At 34.2% G+C, this 20,555-nt stretch overlaps 1 protein-coding gene across 9 annotated transcripts in view; it reads left to right on the forward strand.

Moving 5' to 3' along the window:
• CADPS2 (calcium dependent secretion activator 2) overlaps positions 1-20,555 on the forward strand; it is a 577,926-nt gene that overhangs the window by 361,237 nt on the left and 196,134 nt on the right. For all 9 annotated transcript variants that reach the window (XM_074379141.1, XM_039472830.2, XM_074379140.1 and 6 more), the window contains exon 9: positions 982-1,048. In XM_074379141.1, the coding sequence (XP_074235242.1) occupies positions 982-1,048 (67 nt within the window). The remainder of the gene's footprint in view (positions 1-981; positions 1,049-20,555) is intronic.

The following is a 20,555-nucleotide window of genomic DNA, read 5'->3' on the forward strand; positions in this document are numbered from 1 at the left end:
GCAGCCTCTGCACTGTAAACCTTCCTTTCAGAATAAAGGATTGTGATAAAATATTTTTAAAAATCTCTGTTTTTAAAAGTAGGCCTCTACCTGTCATATTTTAAACTTCCAACAATATTTTCCACTTTTGTAGCAAGTGTGTGTGTAAGTTTGTGGCATAATTTTGGACTAGCTCTCCACAACAAGGTCAAACTAATTTTTAATTTCTTCTTCCTCTATGATATTTCAGTATATAATTTATATATTCAGTAAGAATAATATTCTCAAATGATTGGCTAATTGTTTCAATTCAGCTTACTAAGGTCAATGCAAAGGTTAAAAAAAAAAACCACAGCTGAAACTATATAAAACCCCACAATGGCATCTTTGTTACTATCTAAACTTTGTAGTTAAAAAATTTGCAGCAAGACGCTTTCATAGGTCATGTAAATCCCATAATGATGGAGTTAGCAGAGACCTTAGAAATCAGCAAATCCATCCTTTCATTTGATAGGTGAGGACATGGAACTTAGATTGGTGCAGGCACATTTTGGGATCACCCATCTGGACAGTGTCCCTTCACCCTGAATTCTTGGCTCTATAGCTGGTTGTTCCTCAGACCGCACTACTCAGATCCAATCATTGGAGAACTGAAGCACTGAGAACCATGTCCTCAATTCATAGCCTTCGTCTAAGAATTCTGTGTAAGAATGAAAGTCCTACTGGTTCTTTGATTATCATTTCTAACCCCTACTTTGCTCAATTTGTGTTAAGGACTGACAAACTGATAAGCCACATAAATCAATTCTCTTTCAAGATCCCAGAATAAGCTAAGCCATTTTGTTACACAGAAGCTGCATGTTGTCTCACATTCCAAATGAGCTAAACTTTGCCTTTAGCAGGCTGGTCTCAAAAATAAATACCTGTGGAAGAAATGTGATTACATGGAAGCACAGCATTATTCATCTAAAGTATTCTTCGGCTTTTTGTTTTTCTTTCCAGATATCTGTATGCCCTTGGACAGAAGGTTTGGAAAAGATGGAAAAAACGTTACTTTGTTCTAGTTCAGGTTAGTCATTTTTTCCTATTAAATAATCATTCTAAGAGCAATTCTCAAAATTTGTTTATGTGGATTATATCTATCAACGTTTACCGTTTCAGAAATTAAAATATGTTTAAGGCACTTTAAATAAAAGCAGTACATTCATTACATGCTAACACTAAATGTAACTTTTATATTTATGTAAAATAACTGTTTTCCAAGCCAAACATCTTAGTGAAATAAGTGGCATTGTTTTATGCCTTTGCACTCTTTACTCTCTGGCTTAATAGAATGTAACTGTATTCTTGCATCAGCTTCTGCATTCAATTTGTTGTAGTACCAGATAAAATGTAGCCTTTTAAAAAATCAGCTTTATACTCATGGGAGAAAAAGTATGAAAAAGGGAAATAACTTCTGAATATTCTTATAATTTTGACCTTGTAGACCCACTGAAAAGATCTTAGAGATCTCTGAGATTTCAAGACTATACCCTGTGAACCACTGCATCATTCTATATTTTATATATAAAGCATAATACATATAATCACTCATTTTAATATAAATATTTATGCTAAGTGGCATATTTAATGCAAATACGCTGCCATTTAATTCAAATATGCCACATTTAATACAAATAAGCCAACAAATTATCTGTTCACATGAATATGTTTTTAAGTCAACTTGACTGGTGTATATTTATAGATGATTGGATTCTGAATGTAGATTATTAGAACATTCAGTTTGGCTAGCTCCTCTTTTGTAATCGTGGATAACCTTTGCTCATAGGCTATACTAATTAAATTAAATTTATATCAAAGAATACCTTTCTAAATAATCGTCATTCCAGTCCATGACAAATTCAAGCTATTTTGTTGCCAATATATGAAAAGAGTATCACTCTTGGAATTTTTTAACATAAAACATTCTGTAAAATTTCATTGATTCCTATATACACATTAAACAAGCTTAACTGGGCTAGTTCAGAATGACATGGTATAATGTCAAGGAAGGAAAATTATCATTTGCTGGCTTCCAGTGATACTTACAGCCATCCATCAGTTGCTGGATAAAATTACATTATTGATATCCCATGATAGCTTGGTAACTCCATGAAAAGTGTGAAAACTCAGTGAAAAGTAGTTTTATCTACATAGCAAACAGCCAGTCTATTTTTTTTTCTGACTAAAATATAACTACTTCTTACGTGATTAGAACTAATATTTGATCCACTTTAGTAAAAGATACATACACATTCACACACAGTTAATTTTTTGATATACAACCCAAGCATTTGCTTTGAAAAAGGTCACCTGTTTGGGGTTGTGGGTGACGTATTTTTCAAAAACCTTAAGGCATCTTTTACAGTTTCCAGGTTTAGTTTTTTACATTGGTGCATGAATTGAAATGCATTTCGTAAGCAAGTTTAGTAGATATTTCTGGACATTTATTTATATCTTACAGACATATCTCACCCATATCTAATTTGACACGGTTGTGTTAGTGATTTGTCTGTATCAACTTTTTCTGAAACATCCAGCTAATTTTTCATAGAAACAGAGGTTCTTTTTCAGTTATTTTATGCATTTACGTAAAATCTCATTTAACTACATAATTTTGGTAGCTAATGTTAGCATAAACTAGTTTGGGAACAAACTCAGCTAACTTAGTAAGCATAGATCTTAACTGGTGGAAATAGGTATGAAAGAACATGGGAATGTAACCCAATAACCAGAGATGTTCAGCATGTTATTTGCATTAGTCACTGTTTTTTTTTTTTTTTTTTTGATTGTTTTTAACTAATTGTTTTAATATGAAAGTTAGGCTTTTGTAGATCAGTCTTAAGAGCTTAAATGATTCCCTCATGCTTTTGACCAGGTAAGGTTCAAAGTAATCCTTTGCTTCTTATCTTACTTTCTAGCACATGATCATAAGAATCAGAAGTTATAGGACAAATGTGTATACTTTGATTATTACTCACAAGAGAGCTTAGAAATGAAGAAAGGAATTGTAATACTTTGAGATTATTAATTGGTATGTTTTTGGGGGAATATTAGCCATGTCTTTGGGGAGCTAAAATTTTTCTCAATAACAAAAATATACTTTACATTATAAAGGCAAAATCCAACATAAATCAAAGTAGGCAAACTCATATGTTTCATAATTTAAATTTTTAAAAATACCACCAAACTGTAATGAAATTGAATTTATTCCACCTGAGGTGTCTTCTTAAAATTTGAAGTCATATTTAAGCATTACATAGTTAGTTTATACACATATATGTGCATATATCCACATGCATTCCTGCAGAGAATTCCAAGCCCAAATTTACTGAGAATACATGCCAGTATTCTGAGAAGTTTTAAACACAATTGAATTTTCCATTCAATTCAGAATGTAATGAGAAGGCAAATTGAAGGCACACACTTCAAAATCAAGATGGATATGTATGGAGATTCAATGAGAATGACCCATTGCGAGGAGCTGGGTAGTTTTATTAGTATTTTTAAAGGCAGCTCTGATTCTATCCACACACAGTTTGTAGGTCCATACCTGCAGGCTGCATTATTGAAAGGTGAAGGAATCATTTCATAAGGAGGACAGTATACCCCTGCTGTGTCTGCCTCTGCCATCGGCAGAATGGTGCTCTGTTGATAATGTGAATCTCATCACCACTTGTGAGTGTGTATTATATGAGTGATATCGCTGGAAATCCAACCATCAGCTCAAGAATTTGTACTCATAAAAATTGATTGAGAGTTAGGTTTGGCCAGCTGCAAAGTCATTGTTCAAAATGAACACTCAAGGAGCCACTGAGGTGAAAAGACTTTTCAAAGACTCTCATGTAAACATTTAAATTGGAGCCAAAAGGTGGGAAAATAAATGATTTGTTAATATTGAGTGTTTACTTGGCTTCTAAGTAAGATCATTTTGGTCTCTTTATATTCTGATGCCAATGTGGTTGTAATAATAAGTAGGTTTTAATGCTTTCCAAGCTGCAATTTTTTAATGAAGGTAAATTTTGGTTCAAGCCAAATTTAAAGAACAGTGATTTTGAAGAATATGCTTGAAATAATACCAGAATGAAACTTGTATATGTTTGTTACTAATTTTTATTGTGCTTGTTTAGTGTTTTAATATTAGATTTGGAGAATATCATTGGTGTAAAATACTTATGATACTTTAATATATTGTAGTTTACTGTAATAAAATAATTTAATACCTTTAAAACTCTGTATTTGAGATTTGAGCAAATAAATTATTACTTCATTCTATATTCTACTAATTTCCATTCAAAAATATATGTCCCAGGTATTGCATATTCTGTAGTAAATAAAAAACTATGAAGCACTTCCCTTTTAATATAATTATAGCTATATTTAATCTAATAATCATTAAGCAATTACTTTATGGCAAGCATTTATGTAAAACATTTTTAATACTTTATCTTATCAGAATAAGCCTACGAGGATAGGTATTATTATTATGCCCATTGTACAGATAAGAAAATAATGCAGGGAGGGGTTATGGGACTTAGTATATTGCAGTTTAGTAAGTGGTAGAGTCAAGCAAATCCAGTTCTGTCAAACTTGTGTTTCCTCTGCCATGCTGCTATGATTACATTGATGCACGTAACTACAGTTGATCTGAAGACAAACAGATATGTGAATAATCATATCTGTTTGGATCATTCATTTCATGAGGTACAAAACAGTGTTACTCTATTAGAAAAATGGCCAGGGAGTGATGGCATAATGAGTCCTGTGCTCATGAGACCACTGACTGTGTGACATCATTGGAAACCAAGTAGATGTCTGTGTTGTTTTGGCCCTGTATCAAAGTGTTCACTGCTTGTTGTTGATGTGTCAGAATCTTGACTTGAAGTTGCTACAAACAACAGCAGGCTATCAAGACATAATGTTAATTACATATCAGCTGAGTTGGCACAGGATGTAAACAGTCAGCCATGCCACAGAGTGATCCATACCTGCTGCAGATGTATGAGAAGCACTCTTGCTAGTGAGATGTCATCAAGATCTGCTTTCAATATAAAGTGGCTGCCCATCCTATTGATTTCTGAAATATTCAGCACACATGGGGACCCACTACAGCAGACTCCTCTCACTTACCTGAGAATGGAACTACTGCCTGAAGAACACAAAGTTCAGTTACATGCTCTAGGTTTAGTCTGGGACTCTAACTAGTGTTTGCTTATGACAGTAAGATAAAGTGAAGTGAACAGACACATTGTTGCCAATTCAAGAATATCATGGCATAAGACTTTATAGCTTTATGCTTTAAGTTGGCTTAAAATTTACAAACCCAGCACATGCTCAGTGTAGGATAAAAATCGAACTATACAATGTTTATGGTAGAAAACGAGAGGCCCCTTCAACATTCCTGCCATGACTACCATGTTATTCTACTATCCTTTGCAAAAGCAGCCAAGTAGCCATTGCTAACTAATAGTGTGGCCTTCCAAATTTGTTTGGAAGGAGTTAGGCAGCTTTAATTTATCATTATGTGAAACACACATCCATTCATTCCTAATGAAATTATTTCATATATTTTTATTTTATGAGTTGCTTTGTTTCTCCTTTAAAAATATATCCATGGGAAGTTACCATATCAAGAATCTACTTTAGGCCAGGTACAGTGGCTCCTACCTGTAATCCCAGCATGTTGGGAGGCTGAAGTAGGAGAATCACTTGAGGCCAGGAGTTCAAGCCTTCAGTAGGCCGTCATTGCACCACTACACTCTAGCCTATGGGGTAACAGAGCAAAACCCCATCTCAAAAAAAAAAGTATTTTAACTGAATAAATAACTGGATTCTATACTGTAAATTTACATAATTTATGTAACAGTCCCCTTATTTAAACATTTAAATTTTGTAACTCAAACAATGCCACTTTGAATGTGGTTTTTGTTGCGGAGGAGAAAAAAACAATGCCACTATCAATGTATGTCCAATTCTTGTATATTAATCTTTGTGTATATGTGGGAATATTCCTATAGAAATGAAATTGCTGGCCAAAAACGCACAAAAGTTTAAATTTTGTGAGCTTAATTTTTTTGAAAATTGTTCTACAAGACTCCATTTCAAAATGTTCTGAGTGTGTGCATGTGTGTATTGTGTATATGTATGTATTCATATGCATATATATGTCTTTATATCTACAGGTATGTGTATAAAATCTTCTATACAAGTAGTATGCCTGCTTCATAGTGGAGAATATGTAAATAATTTGTTAAATAAGTGAATATTCCTCCTTTAATTTGGTTCCTTCACAAATCTCTGTGAGGAATATAAAATTGACTTCTACTTCAGCATACTTACATGAAAACCTAGGTGATATGTTTGATCCCTCTTTTTTCCTTGCCCCCATGGCAGAAAAGATTGCTGTTCCATAGCAAAAACATATTCCATTTACATCCAGTCCTTCATCTTCGCTACCATCATGCTAGTTGAAACCACCGTCATCCTCACATGGATTCCTGCCATGACATCCTAGCTGGGCGTTCTCTCTACTTCTACTTCCATCCTTCATAACAATTTAATCTTCACATTGTGGGATCATCTGTTTGAAGTATAACTTACATTATGACAATTTGCTGCTTAAATTCTTCCGGGGACTCCCTTTGCACTTAAAATAACCCAGAACCATATCTTAGAGGAGGTACATTCTGGCCTCAAGCTTCCTCTTTGAATAGCCATTTCCTGTCATTGAGCCACATCTTGACTTCTAAAGCTCTTCCCTCAGGTTAATGACAGTGCCAAGAGTAGGAGTTTAGCACCTTCAAGTCACCAGATACCCCCACCAAAATCACCTCAAATAAATATATAAATTAGGGTTATTTTAAAGTAATTGTTGTGTAAATACACCTTTGGATTAAGTCCCTTACGTTTCTTCCACCTAGCTTGTCAGGCCACCCCTAAGCCCCTCTGTAGTAATTCTGAACATCCTACAGCATTTATTTTCCACATGTCCAGCTGATTCCTTCATGTCCATTTAGATACCAATTCAAATGTCACCTTTTCAAATGTGCCTTTTCCACCCAGGAAATATGAAGATATCACCAGCTCATTCCCTGTCACATTATTCTGTTTGATAGGTGCATTCATCTCCAATTAAAATTATCTTTTTACATTATATATGTATTATTTATTATTTTTGTTATCTCTTTATTTCTTCTAGAATGTATACTCCATGAAAAGAAGGACCTTATCTTTCTTTTAGTCTGCTTTATCTATGAAACTTTAAACACTGCTTGGTGCATGAGTAGAAACTAAGTATTTGTTAAGTAAATTAATATATGAAAATCATTCTCAACATTGTTGTGAAAAGCCTGACTTTCCTTTCTCTAATTGGTACACTGATTACTAAATCTTTATGCCATTTTGACAAGATATTTAACAATAAATGTCTACTCCTGTCCAATCTATCTAGATCTTGAAGATTTGTTCATTTTTCATGATTAAATTCAGCTCTAGTTTTGTTTTTATTTTTTTTATTTTTTTTATTTTTTTTTAAATAACTAGCAGCACCTTTGGCCTCTGCCAAGAACATTTCCAGCTAAGGATTTTTAAAGCCTTAATCTTCACTGAAATTAGATGGTGGCAGTTGCTAAGCTTCCAGCTGTTAACATGATCCCTGCAGTAGGAATGCAGCATACAAACCTGAATGCTGTGATCTCTAAAATCCCATAGTTAGCACTTATATGTGTGGACACAGACAGGTGTTGCGCAGGTTGGCAAATGAGAACAAAATGGGAGGTTTCCTACACCAGATGCAGATACCTTGTGGTACTGCAGCAACGTAGGTGCTCTATCAAAAGCAGTGATGCTGAAACCTGATTTAATGTCCTCAGATTAAGGTCTATTTATATCCCCCAATTCTCAACAAATCCATTCTTTATGGAGTTATTAAGAGTGGATTGGGTAAAAGATATTGAATGTTTGTCATTGCTATGCTTCCACTGGAGGGATTTTCAATTTCAATATAGTAAATTATATAAGTTTTGTTCAGTAATATGCAAGTAAGCTTGTAAATGAAAACAAATACCAGATCAGAATAGATCAAACCACCTGTTTCTGTCTAATTCCCTGGCGTGTTGTGAGGAGGCACAACAGAGGCTGCAAGACTGCCTCTAACTGGGAGCACAGGGAGCAGGGTGACCCCTGCTAATCTTTCAGCAGCATATTTTAACTGTTAGTGCCAACTGATGCAGTTCTGAGTACAACTTCTCCAGATTACCCATGAACTGGTAACTGGCTAGTAAACCAGCAGCTACGGTGTTAATCTATTCAGGAATGCCTGAATCTACCCTGTGGGTTTGTTCTAGGTCTGGCCTTGGGAATATGATTTATCATGACCTTGCAAAGGGAATGGGTAAAAGTAAGATCTCTTGGGGAACTAAAAGAAGAATGAAACATGGCATCGTTTTCTGGAAATAGAACCAGATTTCAGTGAGCCCAAAAGAGCGCATTATTAGGTTATAGCTTCTGGAGTGGATTATTCCAAAAGCCAGATTGCACCTTTTTCAGTTGTCTCATGGGTCGCATTTCCTAATTGTCAGTGACAGCTTTGTTAGTCATTGGTATTTTATTACTCTTCCGTCTGTACTCTTTGTTATATCTCTAGATCCAACTATCCATGACAGATTCTAGGTCTGTTGGGTGATATTTTAGATTTTAAACAAAATATTAAGTTAAAAACTAAAAGCAAATGTTTCAATACTTTATCAAGTAAGTGGCCATGCCTCTAGAAATGGAGTGATTCCTCAAAACCTGAAGTTTTTGAGTTGTTCTTTTTTGTTGTTGTTCCTTCAAAGACTTGTTAAATTGGTACTTAAAATTTTATATCTCCAGCATGTTAAAAAATAATGGTATCATTCAAAAACTGGCTAGAGATACAATACTTATAGCATAAAACAGCAACTTCAAGTTGTACTTCAAGTTATATGAAGAAAATACACATTAATGTAAGCATTTCACCTCACATGCCTTTTGACAACTAATTTATAAGGCTAGATCTTAAGTAGCAAGTAAATTTTTAGCATTTTGGGTAGGTTACACACATCAAGTCTGTACTCTTTAACACATGATAACATGAACATGTTAATTATATAAAGAGCTTTTGAGCATAATCAACATTGGGTTTTTAAGAGAGCAATCATTTTTAAAAGATATTTTAATGTATATTTAAGATAATGTCCATTAGAAATAGACAAATGCAGTATCTAAAACTACATTTTAGAGGTATTATCACTTTTCCTCACTTTTGTAATTACTTATACATTTATGTATTCTTCCACCAAACATTTTCATCAACACAGCCACTGTGTTCTTTATTTGCTGATAAAAATGTGAAAACAGGCTGGGCATGATAACTGATATGTCAATCCCAGCTACTTCAGAAACAGGATTGCTTGAAGCCAAGAGTTTGAGACCAGCCTGTACAATGTAGTGAGACCCTGTATCTACAGTTTTTTTTAAATTAACTGGGCATCGTCACATGTACCTGTAGTCCCAGTTAGTTGGGAGGCTGAGGTGGGAGGATCACTTGAGACAAGGAATTCGAGGTTACAATGAGTTATCATCACACCACTGCACTTCAGCTTTGGTGACAGTGAGATCCTGTCTCTAAAAAAGAAAAATAAAAGAAACATCCCCTGAGGAGTGGGGAGAGCCAAGTGAGGCCAGGAGACAGAAGACAGAAACATGGAGCATCAGCAGCCCTCATCTCATTCACAATATGGAAGCATGTGGTTTGAAGAGAATTCCATCCCCAAGTGAATCAGCTGCTCATGGTGTTATAGTAACATCTGCATCTGGTACCCAAAATGAAACGATTCTTATGAGGGTCAAAAAGAATAAAGTAAGGGAAGGATGGTGGCTCCCTGACAACCAAATTAGATTCACTGGGAGACTACTGTGCAACAGGCATGCATTGTGTAGGTGCTCCCGTATCAGTTCTCTCCAATTCTCTCAAAACCCTGTAAGTTCTATTACTGCTTTTCTTATGTTACAGAAACATTAAATCAGGTATATAAGACTTAAAGTGATTTTTCTGAAGCCTTGTCAAAAATGAAAGAATAAGGATAAGTAAGTAATTGAGGGGAAAAAAATGAAAGTGGAATTTGCATTTGAAATGGCAGATTCATCTGTTAAACCTGGTTTATCTTCCTTTCACTTCCAGTTGAAATACCTTAATATGATTGTCTTCAGAGAGGTCTTTCTGACCACACTATTGAAAATAGAATATTTTTAATGTCTGTCTCCTTCCTCTGCTTTGTTTTCCAGGAAAACAATTTGCCACCCAAAATTATTTTCAATACCTCCTTAATTGTGATTAATTTATCTCCATTTTCACTCTGTGAGATGGCTTCTTTCCCCCAATTCTGAGGCATTGTTGTGTATCCAGAGCCTGGAAAAGTTCACTGTAGATGCATGATGAATATTTGGTGAATGAATAAATGCATGGATGAATGAATGAGGGGGAGAAAGAGTATCTATAAGACCATAGGGGGAGATATAGAGGTTGTAAATACACAAGAAGCTAAATTCAGTAACTTACTATTTTGTTTAGTATGACTAATTCAGAGATCTCAGAAGACATCAAGGAAGGACCAAGTATGTCTTTCTAAAAGACAAAATAGGAAACAGCAATCATATTAGTCTTTAACTATTTTGCCAAAATAGTTAAAGTGTCCCTTAAAATAATTTTATACAACTATTTTGCCAAAATAGTTAAAGTGTCCCTTAAAATAATTTTATACAACTCTAGATCTTCCTAAGCCTTTCAGCATGAGTTTAGTTACAATGGATACCAGTTTCTAATATAAAACCACTAAATAATTCAGCAACATCTTCCATAGAATCTAAATACTTTTGTGATTTTGTATCTACTTGCAATCATTGAAATTTTTTTTTTGTTGTTGGGCACAGTAGTTCATGACTAATTCCTGCACTTTAGGAGACCGAAGTGGACGAACAGATCACGAGGCCAGGAGTTTGAGACCAGCCTGGCCAGCATGGTGAAACCCCGTTTCTGCTAAAAATACAAAAATTAGCCAGCTAGGCATGGTGGCACGTGCCTGCAGTCCCAGCTACTCAGGACTTGGAGGCAGGAGAATCACTTGAACCCAGGAGGCAGAGGCTGCAATGAGCTGAGATTGTGCCGCTGCACTCCAGCCTGGCCAACAGAGTAAAACTCTGTCTTAAAAAACAAACAAAAAAAATTATTTTAAGTTTTTTTCTCCTCGAAGTCTTATTTCCATTGTTCTTTCCCAGCAGAATTTTATTCTTATGAAGTATTATGCCTCAAAATCTTGACCACTCTGTCATGCTCCTCTACAATTAAAAAATTCTGTAAAATTGGACTTAAAAAAAATTTATGCAACCAAAAGCCTCAAAAAAAGAAAAAAAAATACAGTTCACCTTGCTGAACATATTTAAAGGAGAATTCTTGATATTTGAGGGATAAATGAGAACAATCTCGGAAATACGAAACTTAAAATGTAGAATTACAATAATCATGAAATAAACATATATAGTTTAATTTACTGTTGTAAAATATTTTGGTGGATCAATTAAACATAAACATAAAAGTGATTCCTGAAATAGGTTATAGAAATATAATTAAATAATGATTACAAATGTGAATTCTAAACTCTAGATTTTGACAAAATAATGAATGAAACAAACAGGTTCTATTCCTCATGTTATATAGAGCCAGTGAAAAATTATTTTGTTTTTCAATAAATAGAGAAAATATGGGTTATGTCTTTAAAACTTTTAAACTATTATAGTTTAAAAATTGAATGCTAAGAAAACTTTACCAAATAATAGAAGATAAAGAGAAAAAATGTACGACAAAATATATTAGTTCTTATTATGAATAAGTTAAATGAACCTGTTAACAGTCAGATTCTCAGAATGAAATAAAAAAACAAAAAAGATGACAATGTTAATTTCAGACCCAGTGATATTTAAAAGAAAAAGTATTAAACACCTCCAAAGATTACAATTTTAAGTTAAGGATATTAACAATTACTATAAAACATGATGGTGATTTATTGAACACATATCTGAGAAAAGAGAAATAATAAAGAGATAATGCCTTGAATTAGTTTCTATTCAATTCACTTTTCTCTTTCTCCAACACCTTTAGTGGTTTTTAATCATAGATTTAGTGCTATCTGGAATAATAACTTTGCCAGAAATTAAGAGGCAATTGGGTTGCTATTTGGGAATACAGTTGTTTTTAAGTTTCAGAATTAGAATGTATAAAATAATATGATATATTGAAAGGAATATCCATTGAACTATGGAGAGTTGTTTTCTAGACTCAAGGTGACCATTTTTTTCTAGGTGACCTTGGGAAGTTACTTCTTTCCTTCATGAAAGCTAGAGTTGAAACTATAATCTCAAGGGCCCAGACCTTGTCTCTCAATGCCAGTGTGAGAGAATTACTCAGAGTGTAATCTTTCATTTTCTTTCCAATGAAGCTTGGTTTTTTATTTAACTATTTATGATTTAATGAGTTTTGAATCCTCTAAACATTATAGTTTTAAATTTCCAAATGTAATATCTGCAAATCCTTGCTACATAATCAAAATCTATAATTCTATCACATATAATAATGATTTTTTGTTTTGAAGACAGAGTTAATTCTGTCACCCAGGCTGGAATGTAGTGGTGTCATCACGACTCACCGCAACCTTGAATCCCGGAGCTTAAGTGATCCTCCCACCTTATCCTCCCAAGTAGCTGGAACTACAGGCATACGCCCCCATTCCTTGTTGATTTTTAAAGTTATTTTAGAGATGGGGTCTCCTTTTGTTGCCTAGGCTGGTCTTGAACTCCTGTCCTCAAGTGGTCATCTCACCTCAGCCTCCCAAAGTGCTGGGATTCCAGGTACAAGTCACTGTGCCTGGCCTAGATTTAGAATTAAATTATATATTTTACTATGTTCCATTACAATTCCAAAGATACCACTTTTTTCTGACCAGTTTTCAGTTCACAATACCTTCCAATATTTTTGCTTTACCTTTTTCTCTAAGTACTAATATATAAAATACAAAAATATCTCACCAGTTACATGTATCAGATTATTTTTGAAAAGCTAAGACTATTTTTGTAATGTGAATGATAACCCCCTAATTAGTTGTTTCCTAAGTTATTGTTTGATTCTTTGTTAATTTTGTTTCTTCCCCCAATTTCTTTAATATTTTGATGGCTTTCTTATAACTCTAGTCACATCATAGCTATCTGTGTATCCTGAAAGGGTGAGCCTGGTTTCTCCAAGGCTCTGACCACTGTGCCCATAACATAATGGGATGCTCAAGACCTACTTGCATGAGGGAACGTTTATTGTTTCTTGAGTGTTTTCAGTGGAGCGTATGACATTTAAAATATCAAATGTCATTTGTTATGATAAATGGAAGAGGATACATTTAAGAGTACAAGTTGAGTTATGTGTGCTGTTAAACTGTTAGGTGTTTTTTATTTAACAAGATAAGTATGTGGTTTATACTTTCAAAAAAAATACATTTTCAAATATGGCAGAATAGAGTATTTACTGACTTGAACTAAATTTAATTTCATGACAAAATACAGAAGTAGGGACTCTGTGGCACACACTGTGGAAGCCATTTTATACATATTATGAAGAAACTGAGTCAAAACCAAAGAAATGACAAACAAGTTAATGTGGTTAGAATGGTTAAAGGGGACAAGTTTGTAAAAAAAACTTGGAAGAAGGAGTAGGGGTTTATTAGATTGATAAATAGATAGAAAATGGAATTTTAAACATAAAGGTGATATTTTTCTGCTTGGTAGTTCAGGTGAAGAACTGAATTAAAGTGGGCAAGTCTTGCTGAATGGTCCGTCTGGAGTACTTCACGCAGCAGTAGCTATAGATTACAGCTAGTCATTGATGGAGATGTTTGTGAACCATACAGGGTAGGCAGACCTTCTCATGCCCTTCATCTCTTTCCCAGCAGGTTCCAGATTGTTCATGTGGTGATGTGTCAGGAGACTTTTTTAGTCAGATTTTTAAGATTCTTCTGAATTAGAGAAGGAGATGTGAAACTTATGAGTTAGTTGCTCAATATATTTTCTATTATTTCAATAATTGATTATAAAAGTGTTACTTTGTAAAGGTCCCTGGTGTTGAATAATAATATTTTAAATATGCATAAGACACGTTTGACACAGTGTGTTTAGTTGCATACATTAACCCCATCATCATAGTTTCTGTTTTTCTTTTCTGAAATGTACTGAAAAAGACTTAAACAGTCTTTTTCATACATATAAAAGTTAGACTTACTCTTCGGAAAGAATTGGTCAAAAGATTTAAATTGATAATTTTGGCTAGTCTTAAAGGTAATGTTAAGAATTCCTTTTTGGCCACCTAGAAATGCTGAATAAAATGTAGTCCCCATCTTTTTAAATGTGTAGATCAACTGCAAGAAGAAAGGAAAACCTTAGAGACCAGAAACAACCAGAATGGTTAAGATTGTGAGTTGACATTGTGGCTACAATAGTGCTGAAGTATGTGATTAGTGGGTGTCGATGTTGTTATACAGGCACTTGAGATTTTGTAGCTCATGCAGAGAAAGAAAACCTACCATGAAGTATTCTTAAAGTGGATATTTGGAACAGAGATCTTATAAAGAACTTAAAAGAACTAGACCTCAGTGAAATGATGGACTAGAAAAAAAGTCTGCCCTTTGGCAATTAATCTTGTGTTTGGGCTTAAGCTCTGAATGTGCAGGAAAATTAACCCTCAGAATTTTTAACTATTAGCTTGTACTGAAAGAATGTTGAAATTTCAGTTTATTTTATTAAATATAAGGTAAATACCTAAGTTAAGAATTTAACATAAAAATATTAATGGATTCATGGTAACTGTGGAGTAGCTGGCATTTAAAAAAATTACCTTTTCTTGAAAGGTGAGCGCTTAAGCGAGGCTTTGTTGGATGTCCACAAATAGCAATGTGTTGATTATTAGCTCACAATCTAAAATTACAAAACTAAGCTGATCATTTACACCACTAAGAATTTTGGCAATAGAGCTATCACATACATAAATTGTAAAGTAATTTTATTTAAATGATGCAATCTATAAGCAGGTTCAAAAACATAAGAGAACAACAAAAAAGAAAATAACAGTATGCAAAGTGAACCAACAGATTTGGAAAAACTACAGAGTAAGCAGTAGGTTAGACACATCTGAAGAGAAAATTTATCATGTAATTAATGATGGAATATTGCTTATAATTTGAGGAAGTTGCCTATAACTCAAAATGAAGAGGTGAAAAAATATATACATAAGAAATTAAAAGATACGGAGGAAAGAATCAAAGCTCCAAGATTATTTCTGATAGAATTTGAATAAAGACATGAAATAAAGGAAAAATGGGACACAGGCAACATTTGACTAGATAATGGAAGATTTTTAATTGATGTACTCATGAATTATCAGATACAAGAAATACAATAAATATTAACCATAACTCTGTAACTTGTAGAAATGTCGTGATAAAGGTACAAAATGATAAAGATTGAGAGAATATTTAAGAACTATCATAAAGAAAAGGCAAATAAGCTGGGTGTGGTGGCTCATGCCTGTAATCCCAGCACTTTGCAAAGCTCAGGCAGGCAGATCACCTGAGGTCAGGAGTTCAAGACCAGCCTAGCCAACATAGTGAACCCTAGTCTCTACTAAAAATACAAAAATTAGCCGGGTGTGGTGGTAAGCACCTGTAATCCCAGCTACTTGGGAGGCTGAGGCACAAGAATGGCCTGAACCTGTGAGGCAGATGTCATTGTCTTCCAGCCTGGACCACAAAGTGAGAGGTCTAAAAAAAAAAAAGAAAAAAAAAGGCAAATTACAAGAAGAGAAATGCAGTTGAACTTTGAAGGCTTTTCCACATGGATGTATAAGCCTTCTGACAATGGAATATCTTCAAAAGTACTGATTGGATTGCTGGGCTAAAACACTATATAAGTAACTACTCATCATGCCTTCATGCCTCAGTAAGAACAAATTAAAGACATATTTTCAAATATTCAGATATTTCAAAAGGAGATACTTTCAAATTAAAGGAAGAAAGAAATGGAACACAGAATGATAGTGTGTGATTCAAGAAGCAGTGGTCAGCAAGAAAATGGGTAAACCCAAGGGGAAGTATAAATATTGACTTGTTGGCCAAGAGGAGTGGCTCATGCCTGTAACCCCAGCACTTTAGGAGGCTCAGGCAGGCGGATCACTTGAGGTCAGGAGTTCAAGACCAACCTGGCCAACGTGGTGAAACTCCATCTCTACTAAAAATACAAAAATTAGCCAGGTGTGGTGGCAGGTCCCCATAATCCCAGCTACTCTGGAGGCTGAGGCAGGAGAATCACTTAAACCCAGGAGGTGGAAGTTGCAGTGAGCAGAGATTGTACTGCTGTACTCCAGCCTGGGTGACAGAGTAAGATTCTGTCTCAAAAATGCACACACACACACACACACACACACACACACACACACACACGCATAGTTAAGATTATTTTAATAATGAATTTATTACAAAATGCTAATATACTAAATATTACTAAAATAAGATAGAACTAATATAATGAAGACTGACTTAACAGTTGGGAATGGGTAACGGAAGTAAAGCACTCAAAGTTTTCTGTGTTCAAGAGGAGACTTAAAAACAACATTTGAGGAATCAGTGAGAGAAGAGAAATATATGGTTTCTTTACTGTCAAGGAAATAGGGAGATTTTGTTAATGTTTAATAGAGACAGGAAATGAGAGAAAAAGAGGCATGGCAAATACAAAGAGCAAGATATAATAATAGAAATAAATCCAAGTATATCAGCATGTACAGCAAATGTAACTTATCTTTAAATCTTGTTAGAAGATTAGATTTTCAAGGCTTTAAAAATCCCAATTACTTGTTGTTTACAGAAATCTAAAATATAACACAGAGTAACTGAGAGTGAAGAGATTTTAAAAAAATTTACCAGGTGTATACCAACCAAGAAAGAAAGGTTGTATAGTTTTGTGATTGTACAAGAAGATAGACCTCAAGGCCAAAATTAGTATTAGATTTTAAAAATGCTGACTACATAAATACAAATAGAACAACTTACCAGGAAGATAGAACGGTCTGAGAAAGAAGTAACAATCTCAGGCATATGTATGAGATTATTTATCTTAAAATATATATATAAACATTTAAGAGAGTTACATGAAGAATCCATAGAGGAATAATCTTGATGGGAAATTTTAACATTTCTCAATACTTGATGCATCGGAAAAATATCAGATATAGAATATTTGACTACAGTTAGTAAATTTGACCTAATGTACATGAATTATCACTGAATAATTACAAGACTTGCATTATTTTTAAGCAAACAAAACATTGATTAAAACCTTAGTCATTTGTTAAGAAGAGCAAGTCTCAAAAAATACTAAGATTCAGAATTATGCTGATTACAGTGACATTAATTTAAAACTCAAAAACATAACCACAACCCCAAACTTAAAAACACACTTCTAAATAGCTCCAATATAAAAAATAAATAATGTAAGAAATATTTGGAATGGAACTCATAAAAATGCTGCATATGAGATAAGGCTAAGTGAACTTAGAATAAACTTAAATGCATATATTAAAAATGAATTTTAAAATGAATAAGCTAAGTATATGAGTTTAAAAAGACAATCAAGGCCAGGCATAGTGGCTCACACCGTAATCCCATCACTTTGGTAGGCTGAGGCAGGTGGATCACTGGAAGTCAGGACTTTAAGACCAGCCTGGCCAACATGGTGAAACCTTGTCTCTACCAAAAATACAAAAAATTAGCTAGACGTTGTGGATCATATCTGTAATCAAGCTGCTTGGGAGGCTGAGGCAGGAGAATTGCTTAACCCAGGGGGCGGAGGTTGCAGTGAGCTGAGATTGTGCAATTGCACTCCAGCCTGGGTGACAGAGCAAACTCTGTCTCAAAACAAAACCAAAAGAAAAAAAAGAAAAGAAAAGAAAAGAGATAAATCTCCCAAATGAAGAGATAAGAAATATGGTAGAAATTAAGGAAATAAAAAACAAACAACAGAGAGGATTAACGAAATGCAAAAATGTTTTCTGAAAACTTTAAAAAGTTGAATAAATCTCTGGCAGAATTGATTGATTATGGAAAAGGCTATAAAATGGCCAAATGAATGATACATTCAAAAATGAGCAAATTATTTCATCAGAAAGGAAGACAAAACTCCAAATGACTAATAAACAAAAGGGAATATTCTTAGTCCTATTGGCAACAAGAATTGCAAACTCAAATAATAGTGAAATGCCACTTCCCATCCATCAAAGTTGGCCAAAAAAAAAAAAAAAGGATTCAAAATACCAAATTTGGCAAAGATGTATTAATATTATTTCTGGAGGCCGGGCATGATGGCTCAAGCTTGTAATCCCAGCACTTTGGGAGGCCAAGGTGGGTGGATCACGAGGTTAGGAGATCCAGACCATCCTGGTCAACATGGTGAAACCCCGTCTCTACTAAAAATACAAAAATTAGCTGGTCATGGTAGCACGTGCCTGTAATCCCAGCTACTCAGGAGGCTGAGGCAGGAGAATTGCCTGAACCCAGGAGGCGGAGGTTGCAGTGAGCTGAGATCACGCCATTACACTCCAGCTTGGTTAACAAGAGTGAGACTCCGTCTCAAAAAAAAAAAAAAAATTATATCTGGAGTGCTCATATACCGCAGGTATACATAGAATGTAGAAATTGGAAAGCAGCTAGGCAACATTCAGTGAAGATGAAGATCTGCATGCCCTACAACCTAGCAGTTCCAGTCCTTGACATGGTACTAGAGAAGCTTTCACACTTGTGAACAAGACAAGGTGTACAAGAATGTCCATCATGGCATTGTTTATCAGGGCAATAAGTGAAAGAAAGTAAAGGTCATCACTAGGAGAGTGGTTAAAGTGTGGTAATTCAAGTAACAATATTTATATCAATATGGTTAAGGATCAGAAACACTGAACTTTTGGGGAAGAAAGTTGCAAAAGAATATGTATGATCCATTCATATGAAGTTTAGAAACACAGAAAGTACTTGATGTTGTTTATCAATTTTCTTATATGTGGTACACATTTCAAAACATCATGGAAATAATCTAATAAACAGAAAAGTCAGCATGGTGTCTGTCTCTGAGAAGAGAAAGGAAAGGGACTTGGGTGGGCATATATAGACATTAATTGTATCTGTCCTTTACAAAATACACTTTAAAGCATATATATCTCTAAGAAATATACACATTCATGTATTATTGTACTTTATGTTTGAGGTATTTCATAATATTTTTAAGATGCTGTGTAAAATAGATTTATGAAAGAATAGTGTACCTTTGGACTGTTGTTTTTCAAGAGTAAGAGAATGGATTTTTTAGAACAAATAGAATCGGACTGTTATTGTTTACCTTTCAACACCCCTACCTCCAACTCCTTAACCCTCATCCCCCAAAACACCCACACAATTATACCTTTTTAATGTAAGGAAACTGAAACCTTTAAGTGATTATAATGTATTTTTTAAAAACCTTAGGGGAGCCACTGGCTTTCATTTGTAAGCCTTAGACATATGCAGGGGAAAAAGTAAATTTATTGACAGTCTATAAGATGAGGAAAGAGACAAGAAAATTTAGTGTAGCAAGAACCACAAGTATCACAAGATATTGGCCTCAATGTCCCCTGGTAAGGCTTAATGTTGTTTTTATTTTTCAAAATAGAAATAACTTTATTCTTTGTTCTCATTTAAAATAATGTACATTCTTTAAAAAAAAAACAACACAAAAAATAAACTATCATATCACCGTTCTGTAATAATCACCATAAATATTTTAATATATATGTCTAATTCATATACATATAGTGTTTACTCACAGAATCACATTCTGCATTTTTGCTTTTAACTTGCTCTTTATGTTACAGCTTAGACATAATTCTCATGTTAAGAAAAAAATCTATCATGTCTCTTTTAATGATTCATAGTGTGATAGTGTGTAGTCATGCCATGATATATTTTAACCAAAATGCTTATATGCAACACTACAGTGAACACAATGCATATACATCTTTGAGTAATTCTCCATTTGTTTGCTTGAGATACATTCCTTGCTGGACCAAAGGAATGCATAAAAAATAATAATGCTTTTATTACTGTATCAGTAAGAGTTCTCCAGAAAGGCCAGCAGGCTAGAACTCCAGCAGAGGCTGATACTGCAGTGTTGAGGCATCACACAAAAATGTCTCGTTTTTCAGATCTTAGTTTTTGCTCTTAAGGCCTTCAGCTGCTTGTATGAGACCCACCCACATATCAAAGATAATCTCCTCTACTTAAAGTCAACTGAACAACTGTAGATGTTCACCATCTACAAACTACTTTCACAGCCACATTTAGATTAGTGTTTGATTAAATAACTGGATGCTATAGCCTAGCCATGTTAACACACTAAAAAAGTGAATAAAC

The sequence above is a fragment of the Saimiri boliviensis genome, chromosome 10 (genome assembly GCF_048565385.1).
Source record: "Saimiri boliviensis isolate mSaiBol1 chromosome 10, mSaiBol1.pri, whole genome shotgun sequence".
NCBI lineage: Eukaryota > Metazoa > Chordata > Mammalia > Primates > Cebidae > Saimiri > Saimiri boliviensis.